Here is a 17,868-nt window from a genome sequence, read left to right as displayed (position 1 = left end):
TCATACTGGAGTCAATCATAAAATAATTATTTTTTGTCTTTTATTTACTATCAGAAAAAGGGGATAGTCTCAAAATAGGTTTTTTTAAATGATACCAAATTTGTGTAAAGCTGGACAAAGGATTGTAATAGTGAAGTTAGGAACAGGTGGACACCAACATATGGAACATAAGTGATGTACTGATGACCTAGCAATATTAAAAGAGAAAGAGGGAATGAGACCTTTGGGCCCTTGGATAAATCACTGATATGGGGAAAGATGAGAAAAATCACTTTGGATAAGAAATGAGAAGTTGTGATCCATAGGGATAGAAGGTATACTCTATAATGATAAGATCACATTATAGGATCATGATTTCTTAAATACTTAATTCTATTCAACATAATAATATGTATTAATGGGGAAAGGGAAGAGAAAAAGAATTCATTAACTATCTGTTATTTGTCAGATACTTTGCTAAGTGTTTTAAAATTATTATATCATTTGATCCTCACAATTCTAAGAATTTGGTGCTATTTTTTGGGGGAGAAGTAAATAGTATTTTACCTTTCCCAATTATATATAAAGATAGTTTTCAATATTTGCTTTGTATAAGATATTGAGGTTCAATTTTTTCTTCCCTTCCTCTTTTCCATCTTTACTCCCCAAGAAGGCAAGCAATATCAGATTGCTTATACTTGTATAACCATGTAAACATATTCCCATGTTAGTCATGTTGTGAAAGAAGAAACATAACAAATGGAAAATGTCACCAAAAGTGAAAATAGTATGCTTTGATTTGCATTCAAACTCCATAGTTCTTTCTCTGGATATGGATAGCATTTCCTATCCTAAGTCTTTGGGAATTGGCTTAGATCATTGTATGTCTGAGAAGAGCTAAATCCATTATAGTTGATCTTCACACATGTTGCTGTTACTATGTACAATGTTCTTCTGATTCTGCCCACTTCAGTCAGCATTGGTTCATATAAGTCTTTTAAGTTCTTTTAAAATCCACCTGCTCATCGTTTATTATAGCACAATAGGACTCCATTACATTAATATATGACAACTTGTTCAGTCCGTCCCCAATTTATGGGTATTCCTTCAATTTTCAATTCTTTGTCAATTAGGTGCTATCATTACCCCCATTTTAGAGATGAGAAAGCTGAGGCAAACAGGTTAAATGACTGTCCCAGGATCACATAGCTATAAGTGCCTCATGCTGGATCTGAATACAGTTCTTCCAGATTCCAGATACAGGCTATCCAGCACATGCCCTGACTGCCTCTCTATGCTATTATGGGCAAAAAACTTTACTAAGCTATGATAAATACAAAGTTTTAAAAGAGAAACAGTTCTGAACTCAAGGATCACCCAACTGATTGTTGAGGGCACACATGGATAAACATAATACAAAGTAGTGAGTGAAAAATAAGGGAGAGGAATTTTAAAAAGAAATTATTTTAGGACAATTTAAGAAAGGAAAGAATGTCAACAATCCAGGGGGAAGGAAGAATCACAAAAATGTTTAAGATTATAAGATAACCTGAAAATAAATTATTGATATTTTAAAATTAAAAAAATAATAATCTGATGAATCAGGAGGTGTAAGACTTGTAATGTTATCTTCACTTATATCCTTAGTACCATGCTCTCATCAGCAACAAAGAAAAAGAAAAAAAAACAACTCTAAGAATTAGACTGTAACTACTTTGATTTTTACAATTTTTAGAATACAATCATAGATTTTGAGTTGGAAGAAATTGTAAAAACCCATTTCTTTCCTCTTATTTTATGAATGGAAAAACTGAGGTTCAGTGATGACTCCATAAACACTGAGAATAAGTGATTAAGGCAGGTTTGAACCCAGGCTCTCTGGCTCCAGCTCCTGCACTTTTTGTACTACGTTACACTAATGTGCCTTTCTTCCAGAGTTCACAATGACAAAATCTTAGTAATCTTATCAATCTTCACTTTTATAAGATTCATGATTAAATTACTCAAAAGCCAAGGTAGAAATTATTCCCTACAGGTAATTTCATATCCAGATAAAATAAGTCTAAGAAAGAAAAGGTCAGGCTTTACAGTGTTCAATTACATAGTGCAGATTTTAGGATAATGGAAATATCAGTCCCTTTCTGACCCTCTGGAAAAACAGAAATGAAAAGATGATTTCTGAACCCCTATACATCATCATTTAAACCCTATTCACCATTCAATTCTTCCTTCCCAATATCTTCAACCTTCCTACCCTAAAGTTCCAACCAAACACTACCTTTCCCTTCTACTGTGCCCTCTGGAATGTCTATCTCTTAGGGAAAAAAACTTCCCTTCATTCTAAATCTTTTCCTTTTCCCTTCCTTCTGGCTTCTAGCTAGTAACAGAACCTGGCTCCTCTCTGATGACACAGTCTTGCTAGCCACCCTCCCTTTCCTGTACTGGTTACACCTTAATTTATCAGGGTGGGAGAGTTTAAGTACTCTTTGTTCTCCCCACCATTGTCAATTCCAGGTTTTCTCCCTCCATCAAACAATAACCTCTCCTACTCTGAGGTCCATGCTATTTGTCTCTGCCATTCAATCAAAATCATAATAACTGTTGTCTACAAACCCCCACGTAACTCCCCTTCAATGAAGTTTGATGCATAGTTCATGACTTTTCTCATCATGTTTTCTGTTGATTATACACTACGAATCCTTGGTCTTGGATCTCTCCAGGTATTGCCTTTGTGTCTATATACGTCTGATGAGTGAAAGTAGAGAAAATCGTACAACTCCTCTGAGTGGGGACAATAAAAAACTATATTACACAACCTTAGCCAAGCCCTCACTTTTTCTAGGAAATCCTTAAATGAGTGCCTTATCAACTCATTGTCCTAATCACCATAGGGACTCCTCCAAATCATTTCTTCCTTCCACAACCTTCCATGGTTCCCCCTTCACCTTTCTCAGCTGAGCACCCTGCTTCATATTTTTCAAGAAAAAATGAGGCCATTTACTGTAACCACTCTCTTCTTCCCTTTTCCTCATGTCATATCACTCACATGTCTTTTGCTACAATTTCTTCATTCACTTCTGTCTCACAGGTGATCTTTCTTCTTATCAAGGCTAACCTCTCTACCTTTTCAAGTGATTTCATTCCATTCTGTCTCCTGTATCACCCCATTTGTCTTCTTCCTTCCTTCCTGTCTTCCTCCTCCTCCTCTTCCTTCTTCTTTTCTCTCTCTTTCTCCCTCTCCCACTCGTTCTCCCTTTTCTTTTTCCTCTCTCTCTCTGGTGTGTGTGCGTGTGCATGTGAGTGTGTGAAGAATTTAGGGTTATATGACTTGCCCAAGATCAAACAGCTAATAAGTATCTGAGACCCAATATAAACTTAAATTCTCCTGATTTCAGGGCAGCATTCTAGCCACTGTGCCATCTAACTGTCCCATCCCCACTTAACTTTTCAATCTCTCCTTGTCTGTTTCTCTACTGTCTGAAAACATGTCCATGTTTCCCCTATCCTCAGTTCTTCTATCCTGCATTCAATCTTTTTAATCTCTACTAATCTATATTTATTCTGCCATTTGTGGCAAACTTCCTTGAAAAGGTCTTCTACAAGAAATGATTCCATTTTCTCTCCTTTCACTCTTTTTTAACCTCTTACAATCCAGCTTTCAACCTTATTGAAACTACTGAAACTGCTCTCTCCAAAATTACTAATGATCTCTTAATGGCCAAATCCAATAACCCTTACTCAATTATCCTTCTCTTTGATCTCTCTGCAGCTTTTGGAACTGTTGATCATCATCTTCTCCTCTTCTATCTAGATTTTTGAAATACTACCCCTCTCCCAGTTCTACTTCTATCCAACTGACTGATCTCTCTCAGTCTTCTTTATTAAATCATTCAGATGATGTCCTCATGTCCTCTTACCATAAGTGTGTCCAAGAGAGTTTTTGTTTGGGTCTTTTCTTTTCTTCTTCTTCTATACTACATGGGGATCTCATCAGCTACTGGAAATGTAATTACCATCTCCATATTGAGGATTCTCAAATCTACATATTCTATCTTAACTTTTCTGGTTATCTCTAATCTTACATCCGCAAGTGCTTTTCTTGACATCTTGAACTGGATGTTCAGTAGACATCTTAAATTCAACATGTCCAACTTTAAATTCATTATCTATCTCCCTAAATCCTTCCCACCTCCTAACTTCTTTTATTGTTGAGAGCAATCCCATTCTCCTAGTCCTGCAGTTTCGCAGCTGAAGTATCATCTTTGATTCCTTATTGTCTCTCATTCCCCATATCCAATCTGTTTCCAAGGATTATCAATTTTACCTTTACAACATCTCTCGAATTATGTTTCATCTTTTGATGCAGTCATCAGTCTGCTTCAGGCTCTCATTACTTCATGCCTGACTTATTGTAATAACCTGCTGGTGGATCTGCCTCCTCAAGTCTCTTCCCCACTCTCTATTCACTTTCCATTCAACCTTCTAAGTGATTTTCCTAAAGCACAGGTCCAACCATTTCACTCCCTCCCCGATTCAATAAACTTTAGTGGCTCCTTATCCTCCTCCAGGATCAAATAAGAAATCTACTTTTTTTTCATTCAAAACCCTGCATAATCCCTCCTACCTCTCTAGTTTTCTTATTCCTTATTCCCCACCAATCATTCTTTAGTCTGGTAACATCAGCTTCCTTCTTGTTCCACACATAAATTACTCCATTTCTCGTGGAATAAGACTGTTCCTCATGCTTCAGATGTTCTCCCTCCTCATTCTCTTCTACTGACTTTCCTGATTTTCATTAAATTCCAACTAAAATCCCTATCTTCTATAGGAAGCCTTTCCTACCCCTTCTTAATTCTAATGCCTTACTTCTATTAATTACTTCCTATTTATCCTTTTTATAGCTCATTGTACATATTTTGTTTTCTTGTTTTTTCTCCCATTACATCCTAAGCTTCTTGAGCACAGTAACTGGGGTTAGGATAAGGTGTTGAAATGCAAAAGAACATTCCTCAAAACAAAATAAGCAGAAAAAAATTGCAAAAGAGATTTTGATTTTTAAATTTCATCAAAGGGGATTTGCATTTGGAATAAGCTGGCATCTGAAGAAACATAAAAATGAAGCTGTTTAAAATGATCCTGTAGAATGGGACTATGATTAGAGACACAAGTGGCATCATAAAAGATGGAATGGAAAAACCTTTGCATTGTGATCAGAAACATGCATATTGCAAATGGGTGGGATGTGGGTTGACAGGGCACATATCTTGTAAACATTCTGAAATGTCACTAGAAACTGACCAAAATATCACTAGTAAACAACTCTTCAGAGAAGGAGGACAAATTTCCAAGAAGGGAAAGAAAAACCCTACAAACTCCCATTAAAAAAAAATAAAAAAAAGATTAAGAAACTCAAAGAAATCTCTGCCCAAAGAAAAGCAGGAAGGCTTCATTACTCAGAAATAGGCTTACTGAATGAATGATAAATTTGAAACTGTTATAAAATGGAAGTGTAAAATAATTTTTGGTTAAAGAAAACATTTCATTTCTTAATTCTAGGAGCATTAGAAAATGAACATTTATTAGCCAAATCTCTAGTAGAACTCCATTAACAATCACTATATTTCCAGTCAGCTTATTTTATAAGGTTGATAGGATTTCAAGGTTCAACCACAAAATTGGCAGACTATTTAACTGTAAAGAAAAACTTCCTAAAAATTAAGATCATCAGTCATTAACAAGCATTTGTTAAGTGTTTTCTATGTGCCAAGCACTGTTAAGCTTCAGAAATACAAAGAAAGAAAAGAAAAACAAAACAAAACCAAAAAAAACCATGGTCACTACCTTGCAAGGAGCTGTTCCAGGAAAAAGTGATTTCCTTGCCTTAATTATTTTTTTTAAAAATTAGATGTCAGTTTGTTGGAAATATTACAAAGAGAAATCCTGCTTTGGATTAAGGGTTGAACTGGATAGTCTTGCCAGTCCCTTCCAAATGTGGAAATATAGATCTTTATAAGTTTTATATTTAAAAGTTTAAAAACAACAAAGTCAGAAATTTCAACAGTGAGATTACCATAGTACTCATGTAAAATTGCACAAATAATTGAGTTTTTAAAAGAAGTGGTGGATGTTTAAATATTGTCTGGAAATCTGGACTAGCACAGACCCTCAGGAAGATGATATGATGTAGGTGAAAGAACCCTAATTAGAATTAGAGTAAAAAAAGAGAGGAAGGCAAGGTTGGAAACTTGAGTATTTGGTTGATAACATCAAGATTGTAGGTAAGGATTTTGTGGAGATGTGGTTAATTAAAGTCCATATCTTCTTGCTTTTAACAAAGAAATACTGCTGCAAACATATACTAGCTATGTGACTGTAAACCTCATGTTGTTGAGCCTCAGTGGCCTCATCTATAAAATTTAAATAATATTCTCTCTACTTGTGAGGTTATTATGACAAAAGTTTACTTTTTCAATTGTTAAATGCTATAGAAATGGAAATTGTATATATGTACGTAGGTGATCTTTTTTCCCTTCTCCTTTGTGTTCTTGGAAGAATGGTTTGAGGGATGCTGTCTTTTTCAGGGCTGCTTTCTACCTTTGGTGTCTCCCTGACACATTTAACTCTCATCTGTGACTCCAAGAAACTGTAGCATACATAATGGCCACAACTAGGTAAAATGTTTCAATTTTTTCTCCCCTTCTCTGTATCTTGAGATTTAAATTGTTTTGTCCAATTTGTCTTTACCAGCCCTTCCTATATATATTTGGCCCTAAGGATATTGAATGTTTGATCTTAAAATAAGCTGGAAGAAGTAGCTACAAAGATTTCTGTCTATCTGCATCATTAATGCCCATAAACTTCAATGTACACCCATATTCAGGCTTCCCAATAGCCGACATAGAATACTTGTTCAGAGGATTTGACCACAGAGTATTCAGGCATTATTTGCTCTGCCTAATGCTATTAGATATTCCAGATGATCAGATGGGAGATAAGCTTTGAGTCAAAAAAACCTAGCTTTATTTTAACCCTCTAACATTTATTAGCTGTGGAACCATGAGCAAATTGCTTTATTAATGTGAATTTCAGTTTTACTCACCAATAAAGTAATAGTTATAGCTACCATTTATATATCACTTTAAGGTTTGTAAAATACTTTACAAATTTTTTTTTAATAATGCTCTCCACAACTATATGACCGCATTGCTATTATTACCTTCATTTTCCAAATGAGAGAGGATAAATAATTTACTTAAATACTTAAGATCACACAACTAAGAAGTGTAAAGTAAAATTAAAATCAACTCTTCCTGATTCAAAGATCTCCACTCTTTCCTAGTGCATCACCTAACTGTCTTAAATGGGATATAATAACAACAATCATTCATAGTTCACTGCCCCGATTGTTGTGAAACTCAAATGAGATAATGCATATAAAGTGTTTTCCCAACTTTAATTTTTTTTCAAATTTCCACTATTATGATAATTATCATCAATAGCAGTAGCATTAGTATAAGTAGTAGTTATAGTAATACTAGCTCTAGTAGAAGCAGTCACTGCCATGTGGGGTGACAATGATTAATTTTTCTCCGTAAGCAAAAAAAAAAAAAAACAAAAAAAAAAAACAAAAAAAAACTTCTTGGAGTTAGTTTTATAAGGAAACTAGGTGATTCGGGAGCTATTAACAATACACCCAACCTCCTAAAATAGTTCCCTTATCCTCACAAGGCAGTGCCTACAATTATTAATTAATTCCTTTGGGTTTTCAAGAGTTCCTTATGAGAATGCAAATACCCCTGGTACAAGTAACCTTGTGAATTGTCATCAGTTAATTTTTTAAAGCAAGTTTCTGTGGTAACAAGACATAGAATAGATGAAAGGAAAGAAAAGATTACTATAGACCAATCAAAGAAAGTTTTGCTGAGGGCTAGTCCTATGTTCATTTGTGCTGACACACGAGATATAATGGTCTCCATAAAGACACCTGGACCAACCCGTTCCCCTTCCCTCTTCTCCTCCGTAGTTCAGTAAGCATTGCTTTCTGTCTTGGTAGTGAATCCTAGCCTTGGGGCATGGAGGGCTGCTGCAAGAAGACCCTGTAAGAGGTACATCCAAATACCTGCATCTTCTTTCTGTTCCTCTGAGTGCAGCTCCTTGTCAAGTGAGGTCTGATCTGTGGCAGCTGCTGCTTCTGCTATGGAGCTTTCTTGCTGCATCTCTTCTGAGGTAAAGGCCTGGCATTTGGGGGTTGAAGGATCACTCTGCGTTGCTCTAGTGCCAGCATCAGCACTGCATGCTTTGGCTTCAGCATCTAAAACATCATGCCATTTAATCTGAATTAAATTATCAGAATTAAATTACAGAAGCCTTCAAATTCTACGACACGAGGACATTTCTCTACCAAGAACCTGCTAATCGGCCTGACTACTCCTGGCTCAAGAACTCTCTTGCCCTTTTTCACTAATCAATAATTCACCTTACTTACCTCAAGCATCAGTGAGTGAGTGCCCACTACAACAAGGATGGAAATTTTAAGGAAAAATCTGATACTCTCCTTTTTTGGTGGTGGTCATAGAAGGGGATTTGAATTTGTGATTTTTTGAGGTAGGAAACTTTCAGTGAGAAAACTTTCTCTGCTGATGTAGATCAGCAAATCTTCTAGCTCCCAATTAATTTCACATTCTGCTGTTTCCATTTTTTCAGTGAGAAAATTTTCTTTGCTAATGTAAATCAGCAAATCTTCTTAGCTTCCAATTAATTTCACATTCTATTTTCCCCATTGGGGAAAATTTTTCCCCATTGGATTAGTTCTCTGATTCAAAAATAAAATGGGATATCTTTTATCTACAAAATGGAAGTGAGGAAATACTTATCCCCTTTCCTTTATTATACTTGTACTGAAGGTACAGGTAACTGCAACAGGTGTTAGAGATGCCTAGGACACTGAATGGTTAAGAATGTGTCATAGTCAGTATGTTAAGGGAGTGACTAGAACCCATATCCTCCTAACTCCAAGAAGTCTAAGGCCAGAAATGCTGCCTCTTGACATTACACATACCAGATGCCTGCAGAGTATCTGTTAAATGCTGAATTAGTCATCTATGTTCTCTGACCTCTAATCCTATTATACCTCTTTGCCTTCTCACTCTTCCCTTCACATCCCCCAGCATACTTCTTCCACGTTTATCCCCTAGCATAAAGATTTTTTAACCTGTCTGTGAAATTTATACACACACAAAAACATATAGATACACACATATAACCAAGTACACACATATAGACACACACATACATATATGTATGTATATATGCCTGTATATAGGTATGTATATGTTTGGACTCTGGTCTTCCTGACTCAAAATTTTCTATCCACCGTGCTACCCAGCTGTGCAATATAACACAAATACATATGAATACACATGAACATATACATGTATTTTTATGCATATATGTATATGCACACACCTTTTATATAGGCACATACTCTCATAATATACATACTAACAAATATATAATTGTGAATATAGCTACATAAATATTAAATATAGATATATTTACTATAGTCAGGAAGACCTGAGTTCAAAAACAGTGACAGACATGTACTAGCTGGGTAAATCACTTAATCCCTGTTTGCCTCAATTTTCTCATATATAAAATGGGGATAATAATGGTACCTACCTCCCAGGATTATTGTAAAAATCAAATGAGATAATTATAAAGAACAATATATGACACACAGTGAATTCTGTATAAATGTCAGCTGCCATAATCATAATATCGTTATATATTTATACATATTTTGATAACTATTTTAATATTATTGAATTGGCAATTGTATGCATTTTATTTCATACCTTTAAAACATGATTCTGAGGAGTTCATCAGGTTCACCAAATTATCCCAAGAGTCAATGACACCAAAAAAGACCCTTTGCTCAAGTGTCTTCCCTCAAATCCTGTCACTCCTGATGCTAAAGGGATTCTCACCATTGGTGCTCCTTTTTTTTCTCCATTTCCTAGCCACAAGTGAGTACTCCTGGATTAATGATAGCTCTAGGGGACTCAGAGACCTAGAAAGCATTTTCTTGTTTCTTCCCATTTTCTGAAAGAGGTGGCTTCTGAAAACCAATCAGCTCCTGCTTTGAGACAGATTGTACCTGAGTCACTTTCAGGAGGCTTATTGGGTCCAAGGAGCACAAAATTAAGGCCTTTTCTCCTCCTGCGGGTGCTCAGAGCTGCCAGAAAGCTCAAAGACAGCATTAGATTATAGCCCATGTGCTTAGCAGCCTGGATCTGCAGCACTGATCAAGGCTCCAACATGCTTATGATGTAAGATTAATCACAGACACATGCACACGCTTTGGCTCCCTTGCAGAGCATGCAAGCTTTTTTTTTTTTTTTTTAATAGTCCAAGCTCACTATTCTGGCTTAGAATCTCGTTCAGAGAAAAGTTACCATTTTTATAATGGCCCCTGCAGGAGCACAGTTGCTAAGATACAGCCCAGAGATGGGGCGGAGCTTTTTTTCACAGCTCCATCTCCACATTATGTTTGGTCTGCTCATGATCAGGGGCACATGAGCAGCTGTTCCCATTGTGTATCTGATGCCTTTTTCCTCCCTGGCACTACAGAATGGAATAGATTGGAGGGAGCCTATACTTTACACTACAAGGGAAGCAGGAACTCATAGAGACCAGCATTTCCATGAGGCAGAAAAAGGATTTTTGATCTGTCTAATTCTCAGGGGCAGGGTAGGAGGGTGGAGGGAGAGATAATGTACATCATCAGACAGCACTAGATATGGTATCATGACAATAAATTTTAAAAATCTAATTACAAAATGTTAAATTAGTTAAGTCATTGAGGAAAATTTTTAAACCCATTTCTGCTAGAAGATAGAGAAAAGTCACCTCTGTGGTTCTCTGAGCAGCTTATGACACTGAAAAATTCACAAGCTAATGTTTATGACCATTAGAGGGAAGGCCTTCCATGTCCACAAATAGCTTTACAAGCAGAAAGCAATGATTCGAGGAAGGAGAGGGCAATAAAGAGAGGGAAATGGGAAATGACAATTCTTTCTTTTTTTTTTTTTACCTTCCTAGTCTAAGTATAGATAAAAAAAAATAAAAATCACCTCATCCAGTGAGGTGTCTTCAACCTTTTGCAGTTTCTAATACACCTTGGCTTTCAAAAATCATCCCATATCACTTATTTAATATGAAAAAAATGAATTCTAGAGTTTATTATGCATATACACATGATAAATGACATCAATTGAAGGGATTAATTTTTCATAAGGAAAAATTAATATGGTAACATAATTTTTAATATAATAAGATTATTCATTTCCATTCCACAAATTTGTTCTAATACTTTGGGAATGCTTCAATGGGATAACATAGTTAATTACCAAATATTCACAATTGTCTCTAGGAATATGCTAGCTCAAGGAGAGAACATTTGATCTAACCTTTAAATATCTACTAGAAACCTAAACTAACTATAAATTTGCTCTGTCCAGATTGTGGGTAATGGAAGTAAGTGACACAAAATGTATTCAAAAAGTCCTACAAAGTAAAAACATTCACAAATCACTTTTCTCCAAAGTCGGTACTGCAACAGAAATACATATAATTAGAAGGCAAACTCTGTTCTATTATTTCACTCTTTATACATTTTCTTTTTTTATCAGTCTCATTTAGTGTTAGAGTTTCAAACAGAAACTTAAATTGACAAATCCTAAATTTAGATTATTTGCTCTGTCTTTCTAATCTTTAACCTCCAAATTCCAGCTAAATTTTGGTCTGTCTGGATGCTCAAGTATTTCAATCCATCTTAAAACAAATTCATTCTCCCAGTGCTCAGCTCAAATCCTCTCCATGGACTTTGATTTCCTTTCTATGCCCCCATAAATTCATGGCTATCACCACTCTAAGTAGGACCCTCATTACCTCCTGTCAGGACTATCATTAATGGCTTCCCCCTACTCTGTTCCCTCTCCCCTTTATTTCCTCAACATGCTAACCTCCTAATGGACAACTCTGATCCAGTTCCATATCTAATCAAAATACTTCAATAGAGTCCTATTAAGAAATCCAAAGACCTTCCTGATCTAGGTCTAATCCACTTGTCTAACTTTTTAATCATATTATTCACTCTTCCTAATTATACTGAAACCAAATGAATCATTTGCCATTCCCTGAACACTCTCTATTTCTGTGCCTTTGCTCAAGCTATTACTTGGAATGCCCTTCTCTTCCACATCTCTGAAATCCTAACATCATAGATCAAGTTATCTCCTCTATGAAACCTTATGAAACTCCCTAATCAGAAACAATTTCTTAATTCCCATAACATTTTAAACATGTCTCTCCAGAAATTATAATATTAAGCCTCGAAATAGAGTTGTCTTTGCACATATTTTATCTTTCCTTCTTTATATTGTAAACTTCTTGAGGGTAAGAATTCTCTCATTTTTCTTTGTATTTTTCACATAGCCTGGCAATATAGTAAGTATTCAGTTAATAATTATTGGGAATATACATGAGTTGAGTTGCTAAGGGAAGCTGGGGTCGGGAAGGGGGCAGGGAGAAGAGTTCAATCACTCATTCAAGAAAGATTATGTTTCCTACCATGTATGTGCCTCCAGAGAATTGGGTTAGGCACTAAGGAAGGGATTCTTAATTTTTTTCTGTCCTTTGACAATCTGGTGAACTTCTCAGAATGAAATTTTTAAATGCCTAAATAAAACAGGATTGCAAAGCAAAACAATTATGTTGAAATATAGTTGTCAAAATATTTTTTAAAAATTAATTCACAGACCTTAAGTTAAGAACCTGAATCAATAATTGGACCTAATAATATAAGACACAATCCATGCTTTCATGGAATTCACAGTTTAGTAGGATAAATTCTACACATGGATCATTATAACACACTTATTACATGATAAATGCCTATATGAAGAAAAGTGCTATGTGAGATCTGAGTGGGAATGTCATTTCCAACCTGGGATCAAGGAAGAGGTTAAAGATTACTCCAGTTGTCTCAGAACAATGATGCCATTTTAATGACTGGAATAAACGTTCCCTATTTTTTTGTTCTCTAAAGGAAAAAAGGAACAAATTTAACCCAAAGGGATTAAGAGATGTTACAAACCATTTCTAATCCGGTTTTAGGAAGGATTAACATTGCTGTTGATGCTGTTGTTTTAAGCAGCAGTTGATAAAATACATATGTTAATAAAGGCACAGAATAATCCCTGGGGGGGGGAGGGGGCCAAGAACCTCATCTAGCTAGAAGCAAATCACATGAAGCATATTATATTAGCCTTCAGTTGGCCATTACTCATGGCTTCTGTCTAGACACCAGTGCAGAGTTGTAAATCTCCTTGATAGTTTTATAGTTTACTGCCTCAAACAAGGGACCCTCCACATCCAAAAAATAAACAGTGAGTAATCTTCAGTCAAGAACTAGGCAGGGGAGAATGTCCTTTTAAAAGGGACCCTTGGATGTGGAGGGATTGAATAAATTAAGGTATGTAAAATTTCCTTTTCCAGGCTGTAATACTTCATTTCCACCGGACTCTCCTCTCCCATACCATAAATGCCTCTTCATTCTGAAAGCTTAGTCCACTTCTGGACTGATCACATTGGAATTACTGTCTGTCCCTGACCCTCTCCAGATTGGTTGGTTCCTCTCAGAGCATCCAATTTAAGTAGTGAGTCAGCCTGGGTCAAAAATGTCTCCAGGTTACACTGTTGACTCACCTTCATAAGATTTCCTCTCCTTGCCCCAAAACCAGTACCTTTTCTCTCTTCCGGGATCAGCTCCCTTTTATTGGTGTTCCATTTAAATGGAAGCTCCTTAAGGATAGAGACTGCCCTTCTTAGAAATAATTGCTTGTTGAAGACAATCCCAAAGAATTAATGATGAATCATACTATGGACCTCCAGAGAAAGAACTGATATTATCTGAATATAGACTGAAGCATACTATTTTTCACTTTCTTTCTTTCTTTACTTTTATTTGAGTTTTCTTATACAAAATTACTAATATGAAAATGTTTTACATGATTGCATATATATAAAACCTATATCTGATTGCTTACTGTCCTGGGGAAAAAGTAGGGGAAGAAGAGAGGGAGGAATAGAATTTGGAGCTCAAAACTTAAAAAAATAACCCATAAATTAAAAAAAAAACATGTAATTAAGAGAAATAAAATATCATATTTTTTTAAAAAAAGAAATGCTTCTTGGCTGACATTTTGCAAATTTTAAATACAAACTTTATATTCATAGCTGATTTACATCTTTGCTTTGTGTTCTCTATGAAGAAAGGCAAATTAAATATATAAAACAGGTCTCAAGGGAACAACCTTCCCACTCCAACTGACATCCTTCTAGGTCAGATCCTCATTATTATAATGTCCTAACTGTTATTTTTACCTTCCAACCTCTTCTCCATTTTCCTAATGCACAGTTTTAATCATGCCACGTCCCTCAGTGGTTCCTTACTATCTATCGTACAAAGCATAAAGTCTTAAGTTTGCTGTTCAAGGCCTTTCATGAACTGGCTCTGACTTAGCATTCTAATCATAGTTCATGGTATTTTCTTTCAAAGACACACTATATTTCAACTTCTCTTTTGCCTTTGTGTCTTTGCACAAACCAATTACTATGCCATGGCTGGAATATACATCCCTCTTTCCCTCACTCATCACCACATATCATCTATTGAAAGAATTCTCTTCTTTGTTCCAGACAAGAATGACCTCTTTATGTATATCTCAGGATTGCAAAGAAACTTATAGATGGAGAGAGAGAGAGAAAGAGAGAAAGAGAGAGAGAGAGAGAGAGAGAGAGAGAGAGAGAGAGAGAGAATGAATGAGAGTGTGTGTGTGTGTTGGGGAGGGGTAGGAATTGAGGCAAGTGGGATTAAGTGACTTGCCCAGGATCACACAGCTAAGTGTTTGAGTCTAGTTTGAACTCAGGTTCTCCTGACTGCAAGAGCTGGTGCTTCATCTTCAGAGCCATCCACCTGCCCCAGTTTATAGCCATACTGTTTTAAGCCATACTAGAATAACAATATTCTCTAATACTTCACAAGGGGTCATCCAGCCTTTGCTTGAAGACTTCCAGGAATGAGCACTTGCCACCTCCTAAGTCACTCTAAATTTTGGGAAATGACTCAGTTCAATTCTGTCACAAAATTTCTTTTGCAATCTTAAGCAATTAAGTGAATTCAGAAGATTTGTGATCAAATTTAACTCTGTGATCTTGGACTACTTGATCTCTTATATTCTTAAGTTTTTTTTACTTGTAAAATAGTAGCAATTACATATTCTTTTTATATTTCAAAGATTTGATGAGAGGAAAAAGAAAATAATTGCTTTCGACATGTCTCGGAATAGTAAAAGTACTACAGAGATATAAAACATTATTATTCGCTAACTGATTTTTTTAGTTCTGAAAAAAAGCTTGTAGAAATGTAAAGCAAAAGGTGTGAAGACTCAATTCCAAGGTGCTGGAGATTCAGCCTGCCTAGTCCTGTTATATCAATAGCATTTCAGTGTTTATGATCAGGTTCCCATTAGAATTCCCAAAACATAAACTATTTTTCAAGAATATAGGGTTTGGCAAAACCCAAATTGCCCTTTGCCAGTTTTTCTCTTTAATTTTTAAAATATGTCATTTATCTGAAAGGAACTGATTCTATAGCTTTTTTTTGGCCCATTTATACTTCATTCACTGAAATGTTATTTTTTTAGCATGATTTGATGACTAAAGATCCTTCTCTTTAAAAAAAATTTTTTTTTGCTTAAAATAAAACTAAAAATATAAGGATTTGGATTCTTGATTGAAAAATTAACAAGTAAAATATTCCAGCTTTTTAACTTGGCAAAATGTACTCCCTCTACATCTCTGAGATGCCTCTGTTGGAGAGTTAAATAAGGTACATGGTGCATGACCGTTCATGAATGACTTTTCATGGCATCCAGGGCTCATACTCAGAGCATCTGAAGGTTTTTTTTTCAGGTAGGGAAGCACTAAAAATAGCAACTCAATTTGCTTCCCTTTCCTGGATCTGAAGAACAGAAACAATGGAAAAAATGCCCCCAGCTAAATTGGATTTATCAGAAAGCAAACTTCACTAAATTAGTATCCCTGCATGAAATCTGGATTAATTTGTTTCATATGCAGACTCTCTTAATTTCTAATACTTTAGGCCAAATAAACAACACTTAGAGTACTATTATAAGAATGGAAAGGGGAGTTGGAAATTCAGGGCAATCGCAGATCCCTATGCCATATGGTTATCAAGGGAAAGATGCTGTTTTCCAAGAAAGATGTCAGGACCTTTATTACAATACAGTCTACACTACCTTCTGCTCTTTCCTCATATTGCTCTTATGTCAGGGTGATTTTTTTCCCTTATAATATTCTCAAAGCAGTATTCAGAGTCTCACAATAGGAGCTGGCAGAAAAGGTTTTCAGCTTTGTGGAATTCACACCTTATAAATCATTTTATTTGAGCCTTATGGCTGTCATTAAAATAATCTCTAGAACATGGGTTCTTAACCTTTTTTGTGTCATGAATCCCTTTGGTAGTCTGGTAAAACATTTAGACCCCTTCTTGGAATAATGTCTTAAAAATTGAAGGAAATGTTAAATTTCATTTAAGAGTTAGTGAAAATAAAGATATAATTTTCCTCAATCCAGACCCCCAGCTAAGAATTCCTGCTCTAGAGAGAAAAACAGATCTATCATTATATTATCAAGTTTTTTGCTATTAATACACATAAAATATAAAACAAGGCAGGATAATGAACTAAGTTAGTGATGTCAAACTCAAATAGAAGTTGATTCCACTAATAAATAATGACAGTTTTAAAATGTAACTTTATGTCTCACTATATTTTTATTTATTTTGTTAACTATTTCTCAATTACATTTTAATCTGCTTCAGGTCATACTTGGTAGTATTATAGGCCATGTGTCTTGATACTTCTAAATTAAATGATCTCTAAGATTGTTTCCTGTTCTCACATTTTATGGCTTTGGCTAACATTCTTAGTCTTGTCACTAATTCTGTGACTGGTGTCACTGGGGCTTAGTTTCCTCATATGTAAAATGAAGATGCTAGACTAGATGATATCTAAAGGATCTTCCTAAGGTTCTCCACCTACAAAATGAAGACATTAGATGAAATGATCTCTAAGATTCATTTGAGCTTTCACAGTTTATAGTAATTGTCTATGAAATTTTTCTGGATTCAGATGCAATTCAGGACCATGAAGTAAATGTGACATAAACAAGCAAAAACACATATACACACACATATGAAGTTAATTTCTAGCTCTGCCATCAATTTAAAGTGAATAAAACAAAATTTTAGCACAATCTGGACCAAAGCAAATGGCCTGACAGCCAAAAAATTCCTTGGTAAAAATACTTAAGAGCCAAGTAACAACCAATTGCCATTGAAAATGTAAATGTGTCCTGGAAAACTTCAGAGTTTCTAGTGTTATGCTAAAAATCTCATTTGGAATAGTCTATATATTTGGAAAGCTCCAGTTCTTTGAGCAAAAACATCCAAGGACATATTGATCCTGCTCTGGCCCTTGGTATGTCTGTGTGAATCCCCCCTGTTCTACCCCTGAATACTTTGAGTTTCCAATTCATGTGATAGAATGGATGCTATAAAAGTGATTGAGGCATTGGCTTACCTTGCTCCATCATCTCCAGTAGGCCCTTTTTAATGAGTTCATCCCGACCTTGCCTCGTGGCGATCTTCTTTTCCAACACTGCACAACACAAGAACAGCAAGATGATCAATAGTCAAGAGCCAGCTCATTGCTAATGATTGCTCATTGGAAAGAAAGCAGCAGG

General features: G+C 35.5%; 1 protein-coding gene across 8 annotated transcripts in view; it reads right to left on the bottom strand.

The window, feature by feature from the left end:
* Positions 1 to 17,868, bottom strand: part of PHACTR3 (phosphatase and actin regulator 3) — a 262,235-nt gene that overhangs the window by 107,375 nt on the left and 136,992 nt on the right. For 7 of the 8 annotated variants that reach the window (XM_031951701.1, XM_031951700.1, XM_031951702.1 and 4 more), the window contains exons 3-4: positions 17,706 to 17,783; positions 8,099 to 8,290 (exon numbers count right to left, since the gene is read on the bottom strand). In XM_031951701.1, coding sequence (XP_031807561.1) covers positions 8,099 to 8,290; positions 17,706 to 17,783 — 270 coding nt within the window. The remainder of the gene's footprint in view (positions 1 to 8,098; positions 8,291 to 17,705; positions 17,784 to 17,868) is intronic. The other variant, XM_031951706.1, reaches the window with a different exon arrangement.

The sequence above is a fragment of the Sarcophilus harrisii genome, chromosome 2 (assembly GCF_902635505.1).
Source record: "Sarcophilus harrisii chromosome 2, mSarHar1.11, whole genome shotgun sequence".
Classification (NCBI taxonomy): domain Eukaryota; kingdom Metazoa; phylum Chordata; class Mammalia; order Dasyuromorphia; family Dasyuridae; genus Sarcophilus; species Sarcophilus harrisii.
Note: the sequence above shows the minus strand (reverse complement) of the source record. Positions and strands in the feature narration are given on the sequence as shown.